Source organism: Manacus vitellinus, unplaced genomic scaffold (assembly GCF_001715985.3).
Source record: "Manacus vitellinus isolate BGI_N305 unplaced genomic scaffold, ASM171598v3 scaffold_15_pilon, whole genome shotgun sequence".
Classification (NCBI taxonomy): Eukaryota; Metazoa; Chordata; class Aves; order Passeriformes; family Pipridae; genus Manacus; species Manacus vitellinus.
In genome coordinates, this window is record NW_021939122.1 from 16,901,457 (window position 1) to 16,923,507 (window position 22,051).

The 22,051-nt window shown below is 40.0% G+C and overlaps 1 protein-coding gene across 8 annotated transcripts in view; it reads right to left on the reverse strand.

Moving 5' to 3' along the window:
• Window positions 1–22,051, reverse strand: part of ABLIM1 (actin binding LIM protein 1) — a 146,325-nt gene that overhangs the window by 93,517 nt on the left and 30,757 nt on the right. For all 8 annotated transcript variants that reach the window (XM_025894798.2, XM_025894800.1, XM_025894797.1 and 5 more), the window contains one exon: window positions 7,879–8,013. In XM_025894798.2, coding sequence (XP_025750583.1) covers window positions 7,879–8,013 — 135 coding nt within the window. Of the gene's footprint in view, window positions 1–7,878; window positions 8,014–22,051 lie in introns of those variants that run through there.

Below are 22,051 nucleotides of genomic sequence, written 5' to 3' on the forward strand. Positions count from 1 at the left end.
GCAGGATGGGAACAATGGCAGGAATCGTTCAACCATTTAAAACACCTTTCACATTAGACTAAGCACGAGGTAGAGATCAAAGTCATTTACGGGTCTGTGGGAAATGAACCTTGAAGAAAATGCAATCAATGGAAAAATGTCAAAGTTTAGCCTGGGATAGCTTGGCTGTAACTATCTAGATGAGAGATCTCTCTAAAAAGATTTTAAATAAGCAAATAAAGAACGTAAGAATAGAACAAAACCAAACCTCATCCAAGTCGGGCAAATGAAGGATGCATTGACGACAAACCCAAGCAACTTTTTGTATTCTCATAAGGATGCTCTGCCCCACTAATCAAGCACCTGTAAAGCATCCTGCAGGCCCTCTACTTTCAAAGGGATCCAGCAGCTTTTTAAAAATCTGACATGGCATCTGTCAGCATTGGTCAACATCAGCCAAGCAGTGCAATTAATTTCATTTCCTGTCAAATGTTTGGTCACTGAAAGAGACCTCAAGCCCAGCTAAACTAAGATCAGTATCAACTAATGGTCATCACTAGTATTCTAATCCCAAGAGCAAAGCAAGATCCACTTTACACAATCACAGAAACACTGAATATCATGAGTTAGAAGGGATCAACAAGGATCATCCAGTCCAACTCCTTGCCCTGAACAGGACCATCCCCAACAGTCACACCCTGTGCCTGAGAGTATCAGCCAAATACTTCTTGAGCTCTGTCAGCCTTGCTACAGTAACCACTGCCCTGGGGAGCCTGCTCAGTGCCCAACCACCCTCTGGGTGAAGAACCTCTTTCTAATATCCAACCTAAACCTGCCCTGACACAACCTCAGGCCATTCCCTCGGGTCCAGTCACTGGTCACCATAGAGAAGAGATCAGTGCCTGTCCCTTCTCTTCTTCTCTTCAGAATGGGAAGAAACTGAACCTGAAGTGAAATACCAACAGGTATCACTGCAAGAACAAGAACAGCCTTCCAGACACAGCAGCGAAGAGATGCAAATGCAGAAATGGCAATTACTCTCACAGCTGTAACTGAGCCTGAATGGATGAATTCACATCTGAATCCCATTTCCTGACATGGGAGAAATTTTAACCTTTGTTAGCTTCCCAGAACAACCAAATCCCATTTCTCAACTGTTCAAACCTGATTTGCTGTCCTTAAACATATCTCCCTCCTTTGGTCTCCCTGTGCACACAAAAAACAGTGTGCCCCCCTTTTCACTTTTTCATTAGATTTGTGTACTAATCTCTTCAACAACAAGTACTTCTCTTTCATTTTCACTCTTAAAATCTTAACTTAATCTTCCTCATGTCCTTCTATGGCACTTTCTACCATGGATAAAGGATGTAGAGTTATAATCCTCCAAATCTTCAGTCAGATCCCCAGAGTCCTGACCGTTCAAACCAGGATACTGTAACATTTCTGTCCTTTTTGGTTTTATTTGCCTGTTAGAGCACTTCAGGCTCATATCTTCCAAAATTTTTATATTTTAATGACTAGAAATTACCTTTTCTTTAAATGAAAGCCAAAGCACTCAGGTTTACGGGGAAAAAAAAAAAAAGAAAATACAAACACTCTTGATAAAAATTAAAAGACTTGACTTGATAATGTTAAAGGCTGTTTCAATAACCAAGTTGAAAAGGGGAGTTCACAAGCTTCTTCAGAAGTATTCATGGAAATGCAGAGATCTTTTCAAGCACTGCATGGGATATCTACTATCAGAATGTCTTCATATTTAAACTTTCCATCCACTCACACTGAACTATTTATAGCATTAACTACCCAGCAGCCAATTTGCAGCCTCCTCCTGCTGCCACTGAAAGAATCTGATGACAGATCAAAGGTCAAAGAACTAATGATTTAAAACGCATTCCAACTGTTGATATAGTGTCTGCTTACATGACCCTAACTTCTTCCCAGTCCTTCAAGGGAGGAAGATCCAGTTCAAAGTCACAATCTAAACTTAGGAACCCTCCCCCTTCCCTGTCAAGCTCACTGAACTACAGATGATGTAGTCCTGAAAACCCATCACATAAAAAAACTCAGACCTGTGCCTGGAATCTAAACATACCACAGAGAGTTCTGGAAATACATATTGATATGGGCTTTCCTAAATAAGCTTGAAAGAAATGTAACTCAAAGGAGGAAAATTAGCACATTTATTCCATAATTAAGAAACTGCTTTATGCTGATTTATAACAATGTTTTAATAGAAGCTAAAAGTTTTTTCTCAGAGGAATACTCTAGGATTGTGGAATGCTTTCTGGATGCCAAGACTTGGCTTGGCCTTATAATTAGCAAGATTATTAGCAGGTAATTGCCTTTTGATATTTGATATCACCATAGCACATAAAACATACACAGTGAAACATTTCCACCTGGCATTGCTTAATCAAATTATAGACGTTTATGCCTCGTAGCTGTGGCTGCCCCATCCCTGGCAGTGTTCAAGGCCAGGCTGGATGGGGCTTTGAGCAACCTGGTTGAGGGGAAGCTGTCCCTGCCCATGGCATAGGGGCTGGAACTAGGTGATTTTAAGGTCCCTTGCAACCTATAACGTACTATGATTCTATGATAGTGAGGGCTAGAAAACTTTAGGACACCATCTATATTCTTATGGTAGGACTGCTTATCTATGAGATTAAATATCTTTTAGTTTATATTACCCTAGGGAAGGTAACTACGTTTTCCAATTTATATTCAACATCAAGAACAGGGACAATGTCTATTTGAAATACTCCTACTGCAAATACTACACTACCTTGTTAATAATGCAACTGATCTCTATGTGTACCAAAATCAAGCTATGTAAACTTTTACATTGTTACTATGAAAGCTTAAAGCTCTTTCTGTTAAGCAATACAGTGTATTGAAACCAGCATTTCCCTCTAGCCCAGAAGATGAATCACAGGCTTAATAATAAAGCCTTATTATAGCAATTTTTCTACCCTCAAAGTTTCCTCTCCTAGTGCATGGAATAAGGTAAAATGAACTGTTATCAACTGACAATGGTAGAAAATTATCATTTGTATCAGATCACAATTTAAATTGAGATATTAAAATCTCTGCTCATGCAGAGTAATTTAGGGCCTGTTCCCACACACAGTTACATATGGAACAGCATTGTGGTGAGTAGTCGTAGTTTTTCCAGAAAGGTTATCCCTGTATATACTTAGAAGAAACTTTTTACTTCTTCATAAGCTACGAATTCATTCTTGTTAATTTTAATGCTTATTAAAGACAAAACCAATGATGTCTCCAGCTCAATCTGCTCTCCCTCCAACCTCCTCATTTAACCTTCCCTCCTCTCAGCCTGCTGCTTCCAGTGCCTGGTAGACATTAACAAGTTGGTATGGTAAGTGTAGTGTACTCCTACTAAAACAGAACTTAAGACTTATTACAACTGGAGGTAACACAGAATCCAATTAAATTTGCAGTTGTAACACAAACCAGTGTAAATCCTTAGCAAGGCAAGTGACTTTGTTATAAAACAGCAAAAGACAACTGCTCTGAATTGTGCTGCAGGAGCACTCCTAAATCTCTCTTATCCCTCCTCTGTCCATCATTCCCTTGTTAACTCCAGCTCCGAGTCAGCTGCTGCCTGCCTGACATTCTTTGCCTATCGGGGGGCCGGCAGAGCTCACCTTCCCGGGGACAGCCACACCATTTTCAGCTCTTTGTTTTTCTACCAGCTCTTATCAGGAGCCACAAATAGAACTGGCCAGCCATGCCAGGCAGATAGGACGACCAGCGGGACACACGTGGTTCTCAACAGGCAGAGTCACAGCGAGGTGCATCTTATCATGGGGGCATGGGAACACATCTGTCCATGGAGGTTTCACTTGTCATCTTTGTCAAGAAGCTATTACTCTGTTCTGAGAAAGATTCCAGAGATGGATGCAGCACCAAACTACAGGGGAAGACGACTGTCTGATCACATTACATGACGCATGAGCATGTCCTGGGCTGGCTGATGCAGCACGGAGACTGAAGTCACTGTGTTCCTTCAGTGTAACAGCCACCACTGACATGCATGCCAAGCAGGCATGGAGTGCCTAAGAGGCTCTGACATAACCTAGGGAAGCAGCATTACAGCATGATGTAAACACAAAGTTGAGAGCATGGATGGCAATAAAAAAAAAAAGGAAATACATACCAGAGCAAAGAACAGGATCACACTGAAACTCTGCAACTACACAACTAGTGTGACAGCTTTATGAGGAAATGAATTTTTTCCACATCTTCTAAGTCTTTGAGTAAAAGTTTCAACACTTTCAGCAGGTATGAAAACAGTCAGACAAGTATGAGCTTGTTCAAGACTTTCATGCTGCAGATGTCTCAAGAGCAAAGTTTAGTATACAAAAAAGAGAAAGATAAGGAAGCCACCTGTAGATGCAGCTGATAAGTTCTGTCCCCGTATCAGCTGTTTTCTTTAGCTAACAACTTACTCTATAAACTGAGGAGGGTTTATAGAGTATATACACCTCCTGTGGAGTCGCAGTCATGTCAAATTAAAAACTCATCAGACGAAGAGGAAAAAAACCCCACTTACTTGAACTGCTGTGTCCCACTTGTATGAAGCATATGGTCAGACAACATGCAATGTAAGTAAATAACTATATGGTTTAAACAAAAACTGTATTCACTTAAGTAAGAGAGGCAAACAGTATACAAGATCTGCAGCCCGGGTATAAGATTCAAAACAGGATTTGGAGCAACCTCCCATACACACCCTTTTCCTTTCTTTCAGTGAAAGACAACTGAACTCTAAACAGACAACACTCCCTGGCAAACCCAAATAATAAGGCACAAACTGAATGAGCAGCATGGGAAAAGTCTCTTAAGATTCAGTACTGACCTTCTCAGTTCAAACTGGAACATGCAGATACTACAACCAGCAGAAGCCACACTGTCACCCCCTCCCACTAAACAATAAGTGAACATATGCAACCAGTTACCTTTCACAAACTCAAATTTTCCTTAAAAAGTTAATGATATAAATCATAGTTTCATTTGCATGATATTTCTATATCTCTCCTTTCTCTGGTGATCTTCATGTAAACAGTCATGAGATAGATAATATTACAGAATACTAAACCATCATTAGATTGGAAATACTTTCACAAACAGAAGCCAAGATGAGTTTAGATATTGCTCTAGGGTAGGGGAAAAAATGTATCCTAGTAAACCCAACCAACAGAATAGTCAAAGCACAAAAACAGCTATTAAACCCAAAAAAATTGCAAGATTAATGTGGTGCATTCATCAGGACAGTTCCAGAGCCCTGTTCCATCTGCCCCCTTGCTTTATCGGAGGTCCTAAGCACACTGTTTGCTGCCTGGTCTGAATTACCATTCTCCTTCATGACTCAAAGGGTCTCAGCTGGCCTGATGCTGAAAATATCCTAATCCAGTGTCTTTTGTAAATTGAGACCACTACTCACTACAGGCAGAAACAAGAAAAGAAACAATTGCTGGCTTTGAACTGCTTAAGGATTATATTGCATCAAGTACTGCTTGAAATACAGCAACTGTAATAGAGAAAGAGATACACATTTCCCCAAGCATTTCAGAAATAGTGCAGATAGTGCTCCTTGCTGCCTTCCATGATAGGCTGATGCCATTCCAGTTTGGCACAGATGAAAGATGTTAATATCGAGGAGAAAGTTAAGCATTTTTTGAGCTATTTAGTTGTATTTAATTAAAAACCACAGGTAACAAACATAATTTCTTAGGTTCTAGCCATTCATTTTTCAACATGCAAGTAACTCAAGTGACTTCTAGTAACATAGGAAAACAACTATTTCTATTTTCTGCTATATTCCATATATTCAGAAAGCAGAAGAACTCAGCAATCACACTACAGTACTATTCCACCCACGTTTAGAACATGAAAAATATAACTGAAACTCAGGAACTGGGCTTGAGGCACTTTACAAAGTCTGGATCTGCAGTACATGCACTAGATATGGACTTTCAGAAAAAGTAACAGGTGTAATAGAAGTGAAAAACTACATAATACAGATTCTTCTACTCTGTTTTAGTTGCTCAGTTACTCTGATTTGCTCCAGCACCCTACTCCATGTTTGCCACCAGCTTGGCCACATTCACCTGGAGCCTGAAGCCCTTTGATTGTATCTCTCCTGTGCTATGCTGGAACTGAATCAGCAGGTGCTTCCCTTGTTCCACATGGGCCTGTGTATTTCTCCTTATTCTCACCTTTCATCCTACGTGCTGCAGTTACTTAATTCAGCCAGTGCTGCATTGTTGTTCATTAAACAGAAGCTGTATGAAGGAGTCAGGATTGCCTCCTGCTCCAGAACACCCATCTTCAAAGGCCATGAATTCACAAAGCATAGTTCTATAATTATTTAACGCTTCATTAAACCTCTTTTTTGTAAAAAAACACAGTGAGTCTTTGTTGTGGTCACAGAGGGCTCAGTGGTATGAGCTGGAGCTGCCGAGAGCCCTTCAGGTCCTCGCTCTGTGCAACAGGTCGTTCTCTCCCCATTCCCAAGGCAGCTCCACAGCCCAAAGCCTTAGAACCCCTTTGAAGAACCAGGGCTGACAGGAGGCAAAGCTCTTCCCATAACACAGCTGCCTGCCATGCAGCTTCCTTACACACACAACCAAATTGGGCTCCAAAACAGGTGAGGCCTCCATGAAAGCGTGTGTGCATCCTGGAAAATCCTAGCCAGCGGAGAGGGAGGCCCAGAGACTCAAAAGCATGGAAGACCAAGCTTAATTCACTGTCTGGGAAATATATGAAACTCATTGTCTACGTAGAACTGCATGAAGTAAATAAAACTGCAAATAAAATTAATAAGAGCTAAGTTTTTTTTTTTATTTCTTTCAGGTACAATTTTCTATTGTTTAGCTTGCACCCAGTGTACAGGAGAAAAGAACAAGAATGAACACATAAGTATTCAGAACAGAACGTGCTGTTCCAAGTCTTTGAGTCAGCGGTGCCCTGGCAGCCAGGAGGGCAACCATATCCTGGGGTGCATCAGGCAAAGCATGGCCAGCCGGTCGAGGGAGATGATTGTCCTGCCCTGCTCTGCTCTGGGGAGGCCTCACCTTGAGTGGCAATTTTCGTCACCACAATATAAGAAAGATATTAAGCTCTTAGAGAGCGTGCAAAGGAGGGCGATGAATATGGTGAAGGGCCTTGATTTGGAGCCGTGTGAGGAGCAGCTGAGGACACTTGGTTTGTTCAGCTGGAGAAGAGGAGACTGAGGAGAGATCTCATGAGGGGAAGAGGAGGGGCAGGCACTGATCTCTTCTCTGTGATGACCAGTGACAGGACTTGAGGGAATGGCCTGAAGTTGTGTCAGGGGAGGTTTAGGTTGGATCTCAGAAAGAGGTTCTTCACCCAGAGGGTGGTTGGGCACTGGAACAGGCTCCCCAGGGCAGTGGTCACAGCACCAAGCCTGAGAGAGTTCAAGAAGCATTTGGACAATGCTCTTAGGAACATGGTGTGACTCTTGGGGATGGTCCTGTGCTGGGCTAAGAGTTGGACTCAATGATCTTTGTGGGTCCCTTCCAACTCATGATATTCTGTGATTCTGTGATTTTTAGTGGTAGTAAATTCATCCTCCCCCACCCCATAAAACGAAATGTCTCATGTAATTCAACTAAATTGCAGATGTTTGCATACTGAGTTTGTTCTGTGCGGTGTCAACCACCTCGTTGCTGGTATATGTGTGATTCAGTCATTTCACCTCCTTTCTTGACCCTCCTTACCCTCAAATCCTTCAGGTACTGAGCAAAGAGAATATCTGTAACTGGCTGATCACAGGAAGCGCAACCTCTCATCACTGGTTCAAGGTACCAGTGCATAAATACACTCATTTCTAACAGATCAATATCCAGGTCTTACCTTTGCAGGTGAAGCATTTGATGTGGAAGTGTCTGGCCTGAACACGGAGTACTTCACCTTTACATGGCTCCCCACATTTATGGCAGTGGATGACTGGCTTTTCAGAGGGGTGGTGAGGCTCCTGAGGATGGGCCACTGTAAAACAAACAAACAAACAATATTTCAACCCAAACAAAAAGAATATTTTCTCCTGTACATAACTCTGTGTTCTCAGACACTTTTGACCATAATACAAATGTATCTGGTCCTATTTTAGGCTCATCTAAAAAGTCACCACCATTTTATTTAAATATAGTCTTTTCATAAACCAGTAGTTTAAGCCATTTACATCAACTACTACCTCTTTCCACTGAGGCTGCCATGGAAAGACGAAGAAAAACTGTCCCCACAGTTTCAGTGCCACAGAGCATTTCAGAATGCCTACAGTTTTCTATCCAAGAACATGAGTGTGTGCTTCTCCAACGGAGGAGCTAATTTAATCCAAGAAAAAAAATATAATCTAAGCAAAAAGGATTAAAGGAAAGCAATGCCAAATCAAGTTCTGGGAAACCAGATAAACCAGGCATTCTATATGAAATGACTACAGTAAATATAAACTACAAACATCTCCTTTTTGCTACAGCAGAGACACAGGGAAAGCACTCCTGAAGAGAAAAGAAGACAACATTATTTGTTTCTACTCCCATTAATTCTAGCAGAAATTCCTCTCTGCATTCAACTTAGAGAAACTATGAGTAGGCAGAAATATAGTCAGGGAGACACAATTCCAGGTAGTGGTAATCAGCCATCCAACTGTCCTTAGCAGAGCTTGGACAGGAACAGGAAAGGTTCGTGTATTTCGTTGTCATAATAAAAGTTTAATTGCTCCACATTTGGCTTCTGTAAAACACGTTTAACTTTTTCTTTAGATGTGTCTTGTGGCATCCTGGGGCTCCAACAGAAACGCATGGCTGTAAACCAGAGCAAGATTTAACCTAAACTGTACCATTTGAAGTGGAAAGTATTACCCAGAATGTTCCCAAACAAACCTATGTTCCTTCAATTCTCCCTCCCACATCCCATTCTAGCAGTAGAAAGTTTGCCTCCTTCTAATGTTGTTCTCAAACTAGGGGTGCTCATCAGAACATCTCAGAGAAAACATATCTCTACCCATGCCTCTGTCTTTTACCGTTCCTGTCCTTCTTTTCCCGGCCTGCGAAGGACTGAGTGCTGATACAGCTACATCCCTCTCACTGTCACTGGGAAGCATCTTCATTATTTTATCTTGGAGTTTTCTGGAGATCTTTTCCTTTCCTGATCAATTCCTGACATCACCCCCACAAGGACTATGCAGTTTTTCAAGTTGCTGCTTACACAGCAATAGAAGAGATACTTTGCTCGTATTTACTACACCAGATTCCTCCCCTTCTTCAATGAATTTCTAGCAATTTCTAGACCCATCACTTCATGAATTCCTTCTATATTACGCTCCTATATAAATACCTTAGTGAAGAATTGCTGCTATCATTCTGTATTATATAAATACAAGATTAATAATAAAAAGCCTAATATGTGATTAGGGGAGTAACAGCATCAAGAATAAGGAATAACAAATATTCTAAGTAATTTCTGTTATAAGTCCAGCCAAATTAATATGGTAGCTGTTTGTTCTTAACCACCACCACCACCCACACCTCCCACACCAAACTTCAAAGAAAATGAACAGCTGAATTGCTCTACTCAAGCTCAAAGTTTTTAACACCCTCTTCTCTGGTAGCCTCATTTCACCTATTTCCCTTGAGCAGTTACTCAGCCCAACCTGGTGAACAGAATGCAGCTGGTAATGCCAACCAGTATTTAAATTAGGAGCTCCAGTGAAGAGCCCAGTGAATGCCTCACCTTGAGTGAACCTCATCTAATAGTCTGCAGTGTGATACTATTTCTAGAGTGGAAGTTATTATTCTTCCAAACAAGACTATTGACTGGTAACCAAGGAAACACATAGATTATGCAATGAGAAAGAGAGTAAGAAAGAGAGAAGGAGAGAAAGAGAGAAGGAAAGGAAGAAAGTAGCAAAGAAAGAACCATAGAGACAAGTGCTAGCAAATTATATTATCATGAGGAAAATTCCCTCTCAGAACCAAATACCCTGAGATGTGCCTGATGCCAGCTGAAAAAAATTAACAGAATGGACTTTTAAAGTTGCTCACAAGAGGAGCTGGATCAAGAATTTGGGAAAATGTTCCCTATGATTTATATGGTTAAATGTGAAATCTGCATCTGCAACATTCTGCTCTCTTCAACTCACATGTGGAGGACACTAACATTCTGCACACCAGGTTCCAGATCTTCTGCTATTGATCTGAAACAATCTTTTCTCTTTAGGAGAGTAAATAAATGTAAATAACACTGGTCCAGTGATGCAGCTTCTTTCCAGTTCTGCCTTTAAAGCCATTTAAACAAATACAAATACTGTTAGTTGCTATTTCCAGGCTGATCTCTTAAGTGAAGCTAATTATGGTGCTTGTCTTACTGGCCTGAATTTGGCACTGTAGGTCAAAACTGAGTAACTGAGTTTTGCCTTCCTGTAAGGAATTGCTTGCAAGCTTTTTCCTTTGGATATATGCAATACACACAAGGCTTTTCAGTGACAGAGGTGACCTTTTACAGTTACCAGTGAGGACAGAACAGGGATTTGAAGGAAAAAAAAGTGAAATACCTTTACAAGCAGCTTACGGAAATGTTTCTGACTGAAGTCCAGCCAGCTTACTGGACATGTCAGTTGTGAACTGCCCTGGGTCTGAAAAGGTGAGTCAGGAGCTGCTTTCATCTCCTTACAGGGATTTCACATCTTGAGAGAGTAAATAATTCAGGCTCTGCCTGCATCAACCCTCCCCATATCAACTAAATGCTAGAGGATATGTTCTCAGGCATCAGCACTAGCAGCAATGATGCAATAAGGCAACTCTAGATCATGTCTAAGACAATAATAGACTCCAGACAGTATAATTAGCAATAGGACATTAATTTAGGATCTGGATAATCCAGATTCCAACCCCTGCTCTACAACAGGTATCTGGGCTCTTTGGATGACATCCTCTAACTCCAAAGGACTAAAGTCAGACAGTTAAGTTTATCTAAGTCTCTGAGCCTGGGACCTACCAGTTTAAAGTTAGGTTATTTGAATGTTTTGGTTTATCTGTGTTTCCAGTGTCTCTGCCTGTAAACTGGGTGTAACAGCACTGTTAACCTCACCCTGCTGTGAGAGTAAATACCATGACAAGGTTCCTGGGCGCTAGGATGGAAAGAGTTGCATAAGCATCTAAGACGTTAAGTCAGACAGTGGTCACATATGGTCACATCCATCATATTTCTGGAAGCAGCATTCCTTAGAAAGTGAGTGGACAAACACTAACTTAAGAAGCTGTGTTGCCTTTAATGAAGTTTCACATCCAAATTTATCAACACTATGACTGCCTTCCCAGCCAAAAGAAATTAAAAGAACGTAAGTTAACAACTTTCTGAGGGAGAGATGGTACCAGAGCAACAGGTACTTGCTTCAGTACCGGGGCTGATGATTGTCTTCATATCATAAAGTGCATACTTACAGCATGGGTGTGCAACATAAACACAAGTCAGGTATTTGCCAGTTCCAGTAAAACGATGTGAGCTGATACTTGTCTACGTGCAAATCATGTCAGACACCAGCTTGGCTCAACCAGTAAAACAAGGTGCACAGACCACTAAACACAGTGTATCTACTGGCCTTGCTCACATCAGCAAGGTGCAAACACCTACAAACACAATGGATTTAGTTCCAAACAAATGTCATTCCATCACAAGTACCTGGACTACGAATTCAACTGATTTGTTAAACTTGCTCTAGTTAAACAAACTAGTGTAGTGTCTTCACTTGAACAAAGGAATGCTGGAAGCATGCACGCAGATCAAACAGATGCAACAATTTCTTTGAATGTTTAGTCTTATTTTTATTCTTTCAACACTTTTCAGTATGAATTTTTGAAAGCTACAGTACTTATAGAAGTCAAAGCTGTTATAGTCTTTACAATTACAAGAGATCAACATCAAAACTTTTCCAAATTTTCAAGTTGCTGTATAATATTTTCAACTTCCAATGCTGCTGGGCACAGGTCAGGGACATACAAAGAAGAATTTTTCAAGACAAGACAGGTGGAGACTTCCACTCCTGCTTTCAATACCAGCTTAAATGATTAAATAATTAATAATTAATGCTTTCTTAAACTCATTTAGGTTTCCAATAAGACAAATCAATGTCTCATTAAATATCCAATTTACCCAGAGTAACACGTACACTGACTGGGACAACTGGAAAGTCTGAATGACATAATTTAATTTGGGGGAAATAAAGAGAATATAAAAAAATCAATAGCACCTTCATCCATGAGGAAAACAGTCTCTGTGACTGGAGTATTGCTTTGTGCTAACATCACTAAGCATACATATCACCATGATTTTTGTCATTCCTTATGTTCCCTTGTGAATCATGCAATGTTGATTTCATTACATTTTGCAACAGCACTATATTGATGTAAATTCAAAGCAACTCTAACAGCTTGAGCATATTTGTTACTGCATTTTATCTAAACTTCTCAAAATAATCCCAGATCTGCAAAGAAACAATTAAAAAGAAAAGGAGACAGGAAAGGCCATTAACAACTCAATGTTCATATGAGAAACCAAAGGCATTTTCTGAGCAAAGTGAAAGACTTAATTTACTGTGTAAAGTTTAAAACTGTCCTGTTGGAGTGTTTTATGTAAAGAAGATCATTGTATGAGGGTTTAATAACAATTATATGTTTTGTTGCATCAGCCAGAAAAAAGAACCTCAGTTTTTGTACTGAACCTTTATGGAATGAAAATTACAGCAACTACCTAAAGAGACACAGTTGTTGAATAAAGAAAGCAATGAAAATAAATACTGCAGCTTGCTTTATTAATGATTCTCTCCCTGAACACAGAACTGTTAGAAATCAAAGGCTCAAGTTAAGTGACTCTTAGGTGCAGATTCTTGCTGGCAAGACTCCATGTATCTGCTGCAAGTCAGAAAATACCTTGCTTTTTATTGGAAGTCAGGATGAAGCTTCTGGGAAACACCTTGCTAGGCAAATGCTGCAAGGCAGAGGTCACAGCTAAATATGCTGGGTTCAGCTTTGCTCTAAACTGCAGTAAAAAACCACCTTCCTCTAAATTAAAAGAAGAGGAGGATATGGGCTATTGTTCTTTTAATTTTAATTTTTTTCATTTTCCCATTTGTATGAATACCTTCACAAAGGAACCTGAAGCTATGCTCAGTCAACTCCAACCATGTTGTAGAATATGTAACTTCAAACTTTATGCTAGGAAATACAATTTCTATGGCTTACAGTTCCACAACCTCTGGGCTCTTTTGCACAGCACTGAGAACAGGCTGTGCCCATTGCAGCACGGGCAAGGGGGGTCCCAGCATTTCACAGCCATGTCCTTTGTATCTTGAGTGGCCTACCACAGACAGCATGCTCTGAAATGCTAACAATTCAACTGGCTGCTGTGTTTTCTTGGCTAAAGACTGAACTATTAAGAAGGAAAAAGCAGAAATGTAATGGTGTGGAACTACTGTAAGTTTTTTGCTAGCCTGTTTTGAATTTCCTTTCCTTTCTGCTTTCAGGAATGAAAGTAAGATGACTGTGCTAGAGATTGCCAAGGCAGTCAATGCAACCAAATCATCCTACAGACAATTCTCTCTGCCGTCTCTTCTCTCTCTGTAATACCTGACATGGCTTTGGAGGCTATAATTTCTTAAATTAATTTACAGGATTTGCAGTTCAAAACTTGAAAAATAAAAATTCCCTCAGTCTCTGATGCTGCCAAGTGGCTGCAGTGTCACTTCAGCTGGGCAGCTGCTTGCTTGGGACAAGACAGAGGAAGTCAGGTGGGCACTGTGCACAGGATAACACTGTGAGAAAATCTGTCCTGGGATGAAAGATGCTAGAGAGACACCAGAGGATCAAGTTCAAGAACCAAATCTGCCTTATCGCTTCTTCTCCATGCTCAGTTGTAAAGAGGGGAGAAGTAATTTTCTCCCACCTTTGTGTTTCTCACAAAGGTGACTGTCTGTAACCTCCGGTTTGTAAAGCTTGTCTGTCTATAACCAGCACAGTCTCCAAGGAATTCCTCTTTTGTAAAAGCCCAGCACAGTGGAGACTGGAGGATTTAGTGAAATACCTATTGAAAGGAAGGGGTGAAAAATGCACTGTCATTTTGCTTATCTGCAGAATGTTTTTGAATCTCAAATCTATAAGAATCCTATCAGCTAAAGTGACCAACAGTGACTCAGACTGAAATCAAACCTCCCAGCTGTCAGAGACTGATAAAAATGTTACTGCAGTCATTAGCCACAGGTATCAGAGAGGGATCTTCAGGAATTCCAGGAAATCCTGGAAGGAGGCACTCCCATAAAGAGATACTAGTGAGCTGCTTGCCTACACATGTAAGAAAAAGCCTAAGGGAAAATCCTAGACTGTAGCTTGCTCATGCTACTGTCATTCAAACCAGATCTGAAGAATCATTATAAAGCTCTCTCTTCCTGTAAATTTATCTGCCTTATTCCTACAGTGTGCCAATTTGTCTTAAAACTAGTTTTGCTGTCTATAGATATCTAGAGCAGTTATTTTTAAAACAAGCCAGAAAAAAAAAATAAATCTTAAACTTGGTAGTTTTTTGCCATGCTTTTAAAACGTTTTCTCATATTTTCCATAGAAGCCTGTGTCTTATTCAATTATCACCATAACACAGGCTTCTCAGCCTCAGTTCTTCAGCTAGAATAAACAAAGTACACCAGAGCTATTTATCCTCAACTCAGCATCTCATGGTCAGACATGGGGCTGATTGCAAGGTAGTAATGAACAGACTGGTATCAATTCTTTCCACCCCATCCTCCACAACTCTTGACAGGTTCTGCAGCAACTAAAAGATTTTCACAAAACAGAAGACATGCCACATGTCCACCCTAGGGGTGCATTGCTATTTTGAAAAATGTATTTTTTTAAAGGAAAAACAACCTATAAAGACATTAACAAGTATAACTACATAAATTAAGATTATAGGTTAGGGTTGTTCACAACAAAAACATTTGAGAAAAGGTTGTAAGTAAAGAAATCAAAATTTATTTGCATGAAAATAGGATGTAAAGGTTTCAATACCAGAAAGCAAATTTTAAACATAAAAGATGAAACATATATAACTTTTAAGTAAGAAAACCAGTATTTAAGTACTGTCCTATTTTTAGATATGCATAACACATTCATGGAGCTAATGCAGCTAACAGAATTAAATACAAAAATTTAGAGATACAAGTGCCAGGTAATAACCCAAAACATAACTGTGGCTTAAAATCCATGTGAGATGGCTCCTATGTTATTTACAAACAAAAATAAAAAGCTTTGTGCCACATACATACAAATATGTAAAAAGGCTAGGAAATAATGAGCTTTAAAATACAGCAGGAAAAAAAATCCCATTTGTTTCCTAGTTTCAGAACACAAGTGCAAACATGCTTATTTTCTCTGCTCTTTTTCCTGCTGTTTCCTATCCTCCTCCCATCCCTCCCTGCTACCTAGAGCTTTGATACCACAATTAATTCCCCACAGAACGGCCTACAAGATCAGGCCCTAAGGCCTCAGCTGTATAAAGATTTATGCATATGAATGGTTCAGTATTAAGTAAAATATGTAACACTCGCACTTGCTTGATCCTCTCTGAAAAGATCGCCTACAACATACACAAAAATAAAGAATGCAGCTGTGATGGTTCTGCAATTAAAATAAATGTGTTTGATGGATCCAGTTTGCCATGCTTTTGATGGTGATTGAGAGATTAAGAAAATTTGGCTGTGTTTATGTAAGGGTTATAACCTTATCTGGACATACCACAGCTTCTGATAGTCTATTTAGTGCACAATTTCCACAGTTTCTCAGTGACAAAGCATAAATCTTAACGGGTCTTAGTAGGCCCTTTTGCCTAACTATCCAGTAACCTTGGGATATCCTACTCTTGCTTCAAATTCAGCAGCAGGAGCCTGAGTGCTTTCTCAGTTTGTTAGGTAGAAACACACCCCATGGCTAACTCAGCACTCCAGTTAAACTGTAGCAGTGTTATTGATGCTGTTCTCAATACAAAAGCATCAGAGCCTATTTAGAAGTATTTGTCATTCTCTATAACAGCAACAGTCAGCAAATGAAGGAGCAACTTCTACCACATCTGTCCACATGTGTTTGCCTTTGATTACTTGGTAGGTGAACAAAAAACATTCTAAAGCATCATCTATACTGCAAGAACAAAATGACTTGGTAAAATTATTCCATTTATATTTGTTACATGACATATCTTACACAACAATTATTGTGTAAGAAAAATTATAATCCTTTCAAAGAAGAGTCATGGACAGCTTGTTAACTGAGTATTATCAGGAGTTGTTTTAAGCTTAAATAGAAAAAGCAATAGGGAGTTTTAAAACTATTTTCAGTAACGAAAAGGCACTAATCTTCCAATGAAGTATGCAGCAAATTAAGACATGCTGAGAAACAGACGATGTTCAAACAAATGTTGACTAAGCCAAGCCAGTCTTTGAATCAAACCTCCATTCCTGCATTACTCAATGTGATTATTAACAGATGGATTACCAATTAGTGGTTAGCAAACCAAAGGGAAGAAATACAAAGTGAATTTTGTCTGCTATATTTCTACATCAGTACAGAGTAATTTTTCACAAGACAGATAGTGATACAAATTGGGTGATAAGAAGACAGTGAACCCAGACTCTTATCTGATGTTCTGAGAACGCCCTTATCGATCTTCATCACATCCACAAAGGTTCTCTACACTTAGTTACACAACCAACTTACTGAGGGACGGTACTTCAAGATAGTCAACTCACCCTTCAAAACTCCTTACTGAAGGGCTGGAGGATCATGCTAAGCATATGCTTCTCACACCTAACACTTGTGAGTCTAACATGTAGCAACTGTTTATCAGCCTTGTAAATGGCAAAATAATTTTGAGTTATGCCTTCAACACACCCACCATACACGAGAAAATCAGTCACTATTTCGAAAGAGTGTTTTGGTTGGGCTTTTTTCTAACATAGGACAGGGGTAATTGGAAATTCAAGAGCTCCTCAGAGTACTCTGAGCGACCATCGCATACACATCACTTGATGTCCCCATCAAAACCTTACTGACAACAATGAATAAACACAAGTGTCAAATTATTCACTGCAAATCCTCAAGGATCCTCAAGGCTGCATGAAAGCAAGTTGCTGAAATTAGCAGAAAAAAATGATTTCTTTTTCCAGACAGCATGGAAATTCTGGGTTACTGATGACTGGTGGTTACCCGTAATAGCACTCAAATGTCAAACAGGCCCCTCAGCTACCCAAACAACAACACACAAGGGGATTCCAGTCCGCAGCAACAAACTCGTTAGAGTTCCCCTACGTTTCCTTTTTTCAGGTTGCAGGAGTATTCCTTACAGTAAAATGAATTAAATTCCCTTTTGAGGTAAGTCAATATAAAAATGCTAATTTTAAAAAGCCAATTCTCCCACTGTTTACCCTGAGATTATCTGAAGAGGAACACTGATCTGCTTAAGTCAGTGGTCTCCCAGATACTTTCAAAACAGAATCTGTAGTAAAATCTCCCCTATCTTAACACCATGAACTTCACCAAGAGTTTTGTACAAGACCCTTGCAGAGACCTGTCCTCAGCTAACACTTTTAAACCATGGAAGTTCTGTGCCCCACACTTAGAAACTCTCCTTCAATCAAGGATCTTGTAAATGCCCACCATTCAGTACGTCCCTCACTTCTGGCATTTCTAAGGGCTGAGCTAAACAGCCTCAAACTAAAACTAGACACCCACATTCATGAGCAACATAACTCTCTACATGGCTCCTGACTCCCAGGACAGTTTGCCATGTACAGAGCTGATAAACCAGACATTTCAGAGGCCCTGCCTTGTGCTCAGCTGCCCACGTTGGCACCCAGACCTTATAAATATTGGCAGCATAAAGTCAGTTTCTTGAGGGATATTATTTCAACAATAAATAACAATGTGCTATTAAAGTCCAGCAACAGGATGAGAGGACATAGTCTTAAGCTGTACCAAGGAGGTTTAGGTTGGACATTAGGAGGAATTTCTTTGGAGAAAGAGAGATGAGACATTGGAATGGGCTGCCCAGGGAGGTGGTGGAGTCACTATCCCTGGAGGTGTTTAAGAAAAAAGTGGACACGGTGTTGGACTTTATGATGTCAGAGGTTTTTTCCAACCTTATTGGTACTGTGATTCTGTGATTCTGTAACGTTTAACACTCTATGGTAGATGGACTATCACAGAGAAAGTACTGACCAATACAGTGCTCCTGAATACAGCCTGTTCCTCTGGACAGCACTTCGAGTGCTGGATAGCAAATAGGCACTCTCAAATCTATCAAATCCTGTTTTCAGGTGTCTTTGCAGAAAAGAAAATAGATATCCAACTGCTTCTTTGATAAAGAAGTAATTTATTGACTCTTGTTTGGTCCAGCAGTAATAAAAAATAACCCTCACTAGTCTGCAAGGCTGTACTTATATTTAGATCACTTCCTTAATGTGATATAATTTTAAGATCCTGCTTCTGAACAAGATGCTGAAAACAAAGTTCCATAATATTGCCATGTAGTTTATACTAACATCTGTGATACTGCAGTGGTGCTAATAGCAGTGGGAATTAGGGAGCTACCCACCCTGTTGACACTGTTTATAGAACCTTGCCTATTAGTCTCCTGCATGGCATAAAAGCAACAACATTTCACTTCTGAACAGCTGGCACTACTTGATTTGACCCTCATTTTAGCACTTGCTCCTCACTCTGTAGCTTTGAGGGGATTCCTTAGCTTTCCTGCTTCTGTTTTCCTGTCTATATGGAATACAATAATAGGTAATGTACATGATGATCTACACAAGACTTCTGTCATTTATGGGTTTTTTAGCACTTTAAGATAAGTCCATAAAAAATCCAGAATTATTTATCTCGTTGTCTCTTACACAACAATGCAGCTAATACACAACACAAAATGATCATCATTAATAAAATGCACGATTTTGCTTCAAAAACATCACAAAATTTCAATAAATGGAGTCCAACTTTGAGAAGACACTGAAACACTCGCTTAGCTTTAAATCCCAGTGATTCAATTAGACTCAACAAGGCACTCTGCTGAATAGAACAGGCTTAAGACAATGCCTAAGTGTTCTCCTCAGCCAGATCCCTAGTGAGTCTGAAAACTATCCAAGCTGAACGAAGGCAAGGATTAATCATCCTTCTGGGGATACTGACTGTCCTCTAGGTGGAAAATCGACTTTGTTATAAATAATCCTTTTTAAATTAGTTATGGATTGCCCCCAGAAACAAACAAGAAAAAAATCCTGTTCCCACCCAAAGGGCACAGCACATTTTGATTAGTAGAACTTGGTCTTTTCCCCTGGTATACATTAATTTTTCCAGAAAAAGAATTGACACTCCTACAGTGGCAGGCCAAATTATCATCCTAACCTGCAAGCTCTTTCCTATCAAGATTCCTACCTCCCCTCTGGAAAAATATTTCTTTAGCTTAGTGTATTTTAAACAATTTCACTTTGCCAAGACTCTACCTTTAAAAGTGGTGCCTTCTGAATTCTCATCCAAGGAAAGCAACCATATAATTTCCAGTCTAATCAATTGTATTCACCATAACCAGCAGGGCTTCAATAGGGAGGGTGCTGCAGTGGTGACTTGTGTAGGAGGTAGCCAAGTATGGGATTAGCTGGTCACAGCTGGGCCAACCAACTCAGCAATTGGCAAAATTGATCCACTGCACTTCAAAACAGAAGAGCAAACAGCACCTCTGCAAAAGCCTATACATAAAAACAGATGGCAAACATGGAAAGGACAAACAGCAGGAGATGCAAGAGAGATACCAGAGCACCAGGGATGCTGCAAAACAGAGATGTATATGTATACATATATAAACCTGAATATAAGGAAGAACTTCTTTACTGTGCAGGTGAATGTGCACTGGAACAGGTTGCCTGGAGACATTGTGGAGTCTTCCTCACTGGAGATATTCAAGACCTGTCTGGACACAGTCCTGTGCCATGTGCTCTGAGATAACCCTTCTTGAGCAGGGAGGTTGGACCAGATGACCCACTGTGGTCCCTTCCAACCTGACCCATTCTGTGACTCTGTGAGACACAGGAGACAATGCCAGGGCAGAGAAGACACGAAAGCACAGCTAAGAGAGAAACAAAAATTATGTCAGGGCAGGAGGGTCAGCAGGGTTGGAAGAATGCTGAGGCAAACTAGTTGTCCCAAGCACGAACAGAGAAGAGACTCAAGAGGAGGTACAACTATTAAAGGACTGCAGGCAGCAGAGGAACTTACAGAGAAATAACTGAGTAAGGAAAAAGGAGCAACAGTGGACTGATATCAGTCTCCTGCACCACCCTTGCCTCACCAAAGGCACTGAGTATAATGTGTGACAGGGACTGGAGACCAGCAAGGGGAAGGGGGAAATGTCCAGAGAGAAGCTGAGGTGTGCTTCTCTGAGCATGTGTTGGCTTGCTTTTATCTTCAAAACCAGAATCAGTAATTAGAACTTTATAAATTGTGAAAAAAAGAAATTGATTGAATCTCCCCTACTGAAAACGGGGTTTTTGGCTCACAACACTCATTGTTTCAGATGGAGGAACAGCTAAACTGCCTCTACTGCTACCTGAACCCAGGAACTCTGTGGTCTTAAATTTAATTACTAAAACCACTAAGCCCTCCCCTCCAGTGAGATCAACAGCAAAAGTTGTCCCATTTCTCAGTATAAACAAGCTGCCATCACATCTTCAGAAAGCTGGCTCCTACACGCAGCTAGGATGCAAGGAATGTATGGAATTCCACTACTGGGAAGCGATCAGACATGGCAGGACTGCACACTGTGCTTGCCCAACTCTTAGAATATGAATATTTGTACACTAATGAACTAAGTACTATTAAAAAAAAAAAAAAAGAGTAAAATCTCCAGTAAACATGCAGTGCCTGAGCTGGTATCTCCTTGGTTATTTTCTTTCTCTCAGTATCAATGCTGCACACCAGAACTGCAATTTGAAACCTAATATTAAAAATAAATTTAGAAAGAGAAAGTACAGGACAAGCAATACCATAATTTTACCAACTGAAACATAATTCTCTTACAGTTGTTTTGTCTTTAAAAAGTAATAAGATGTTTATAAGATACTCACATAGCACTGGATTTTTTTTTGTACAAGCAGAAGTAGTTAAATCCCAAGACTACGATTTCCTTGTCACAGCTGTGAAACAAAGTAAAAGAAACTCTCTGCTCCAAAGACCTCTAATTCAAATAATCAAGGCAGACAAGAGGAATGTTCTTATCCTCATTTTAGAGATTAACACAAGGAGAGATCAAATTACCTCCCCAAGGTCACCTTAAGAGCCTCTGAAGCTGAACTGTTCTACAGTTCAGTACTTAAACTACAAGAGAATTTTTTTAACATCTACTACTATGCATATTTATAAAATGCCCTGTGGCTTGTACAAGGTAGCACACTGACTTAATCAAAACAAAACCCCAAATGCCCAGCCCCAAAAGCAAACTGTCAAGCAGAACTAAATCTGAAACTAAGTAAACTGAAGCAAAAAAAAAAAATAAAACTCCCCAGCCCTTCCTTTGCCAATGTGTGATTGTGTAATTTTGCCATGTGCTCCAAAAGTAACAAACTTGGAGCTTATCCCAGGTCACCTGGGGTTAAAAGTTCCAAAGTCATGAGTTCAGATCAAGACTATGTTTCATTAACAATCATGACACTGAGACAGTTTTAGGACTCAAATCCCATTATTCAACATTTTCTTGATTAACACAGGGAATAAAAGTTAAGACTGCAAACACAGAGAACACCAGAGAGACATTGTTCCCAGTAGAGAACGCCTTTAAATTAGCAGACAGGTACCATTTTGCATGCTTTTCAAGGAAAATCCCATTTACCACGAAAGGAAAATATTAAAAGCTCCTTTGGAGACTCACAGCTCTTGGGATGGGCAAATGGAAGAGAAGAAGGCTGGAGTTACTGCAAACATAAAAACAGTCCCCTTGGTCA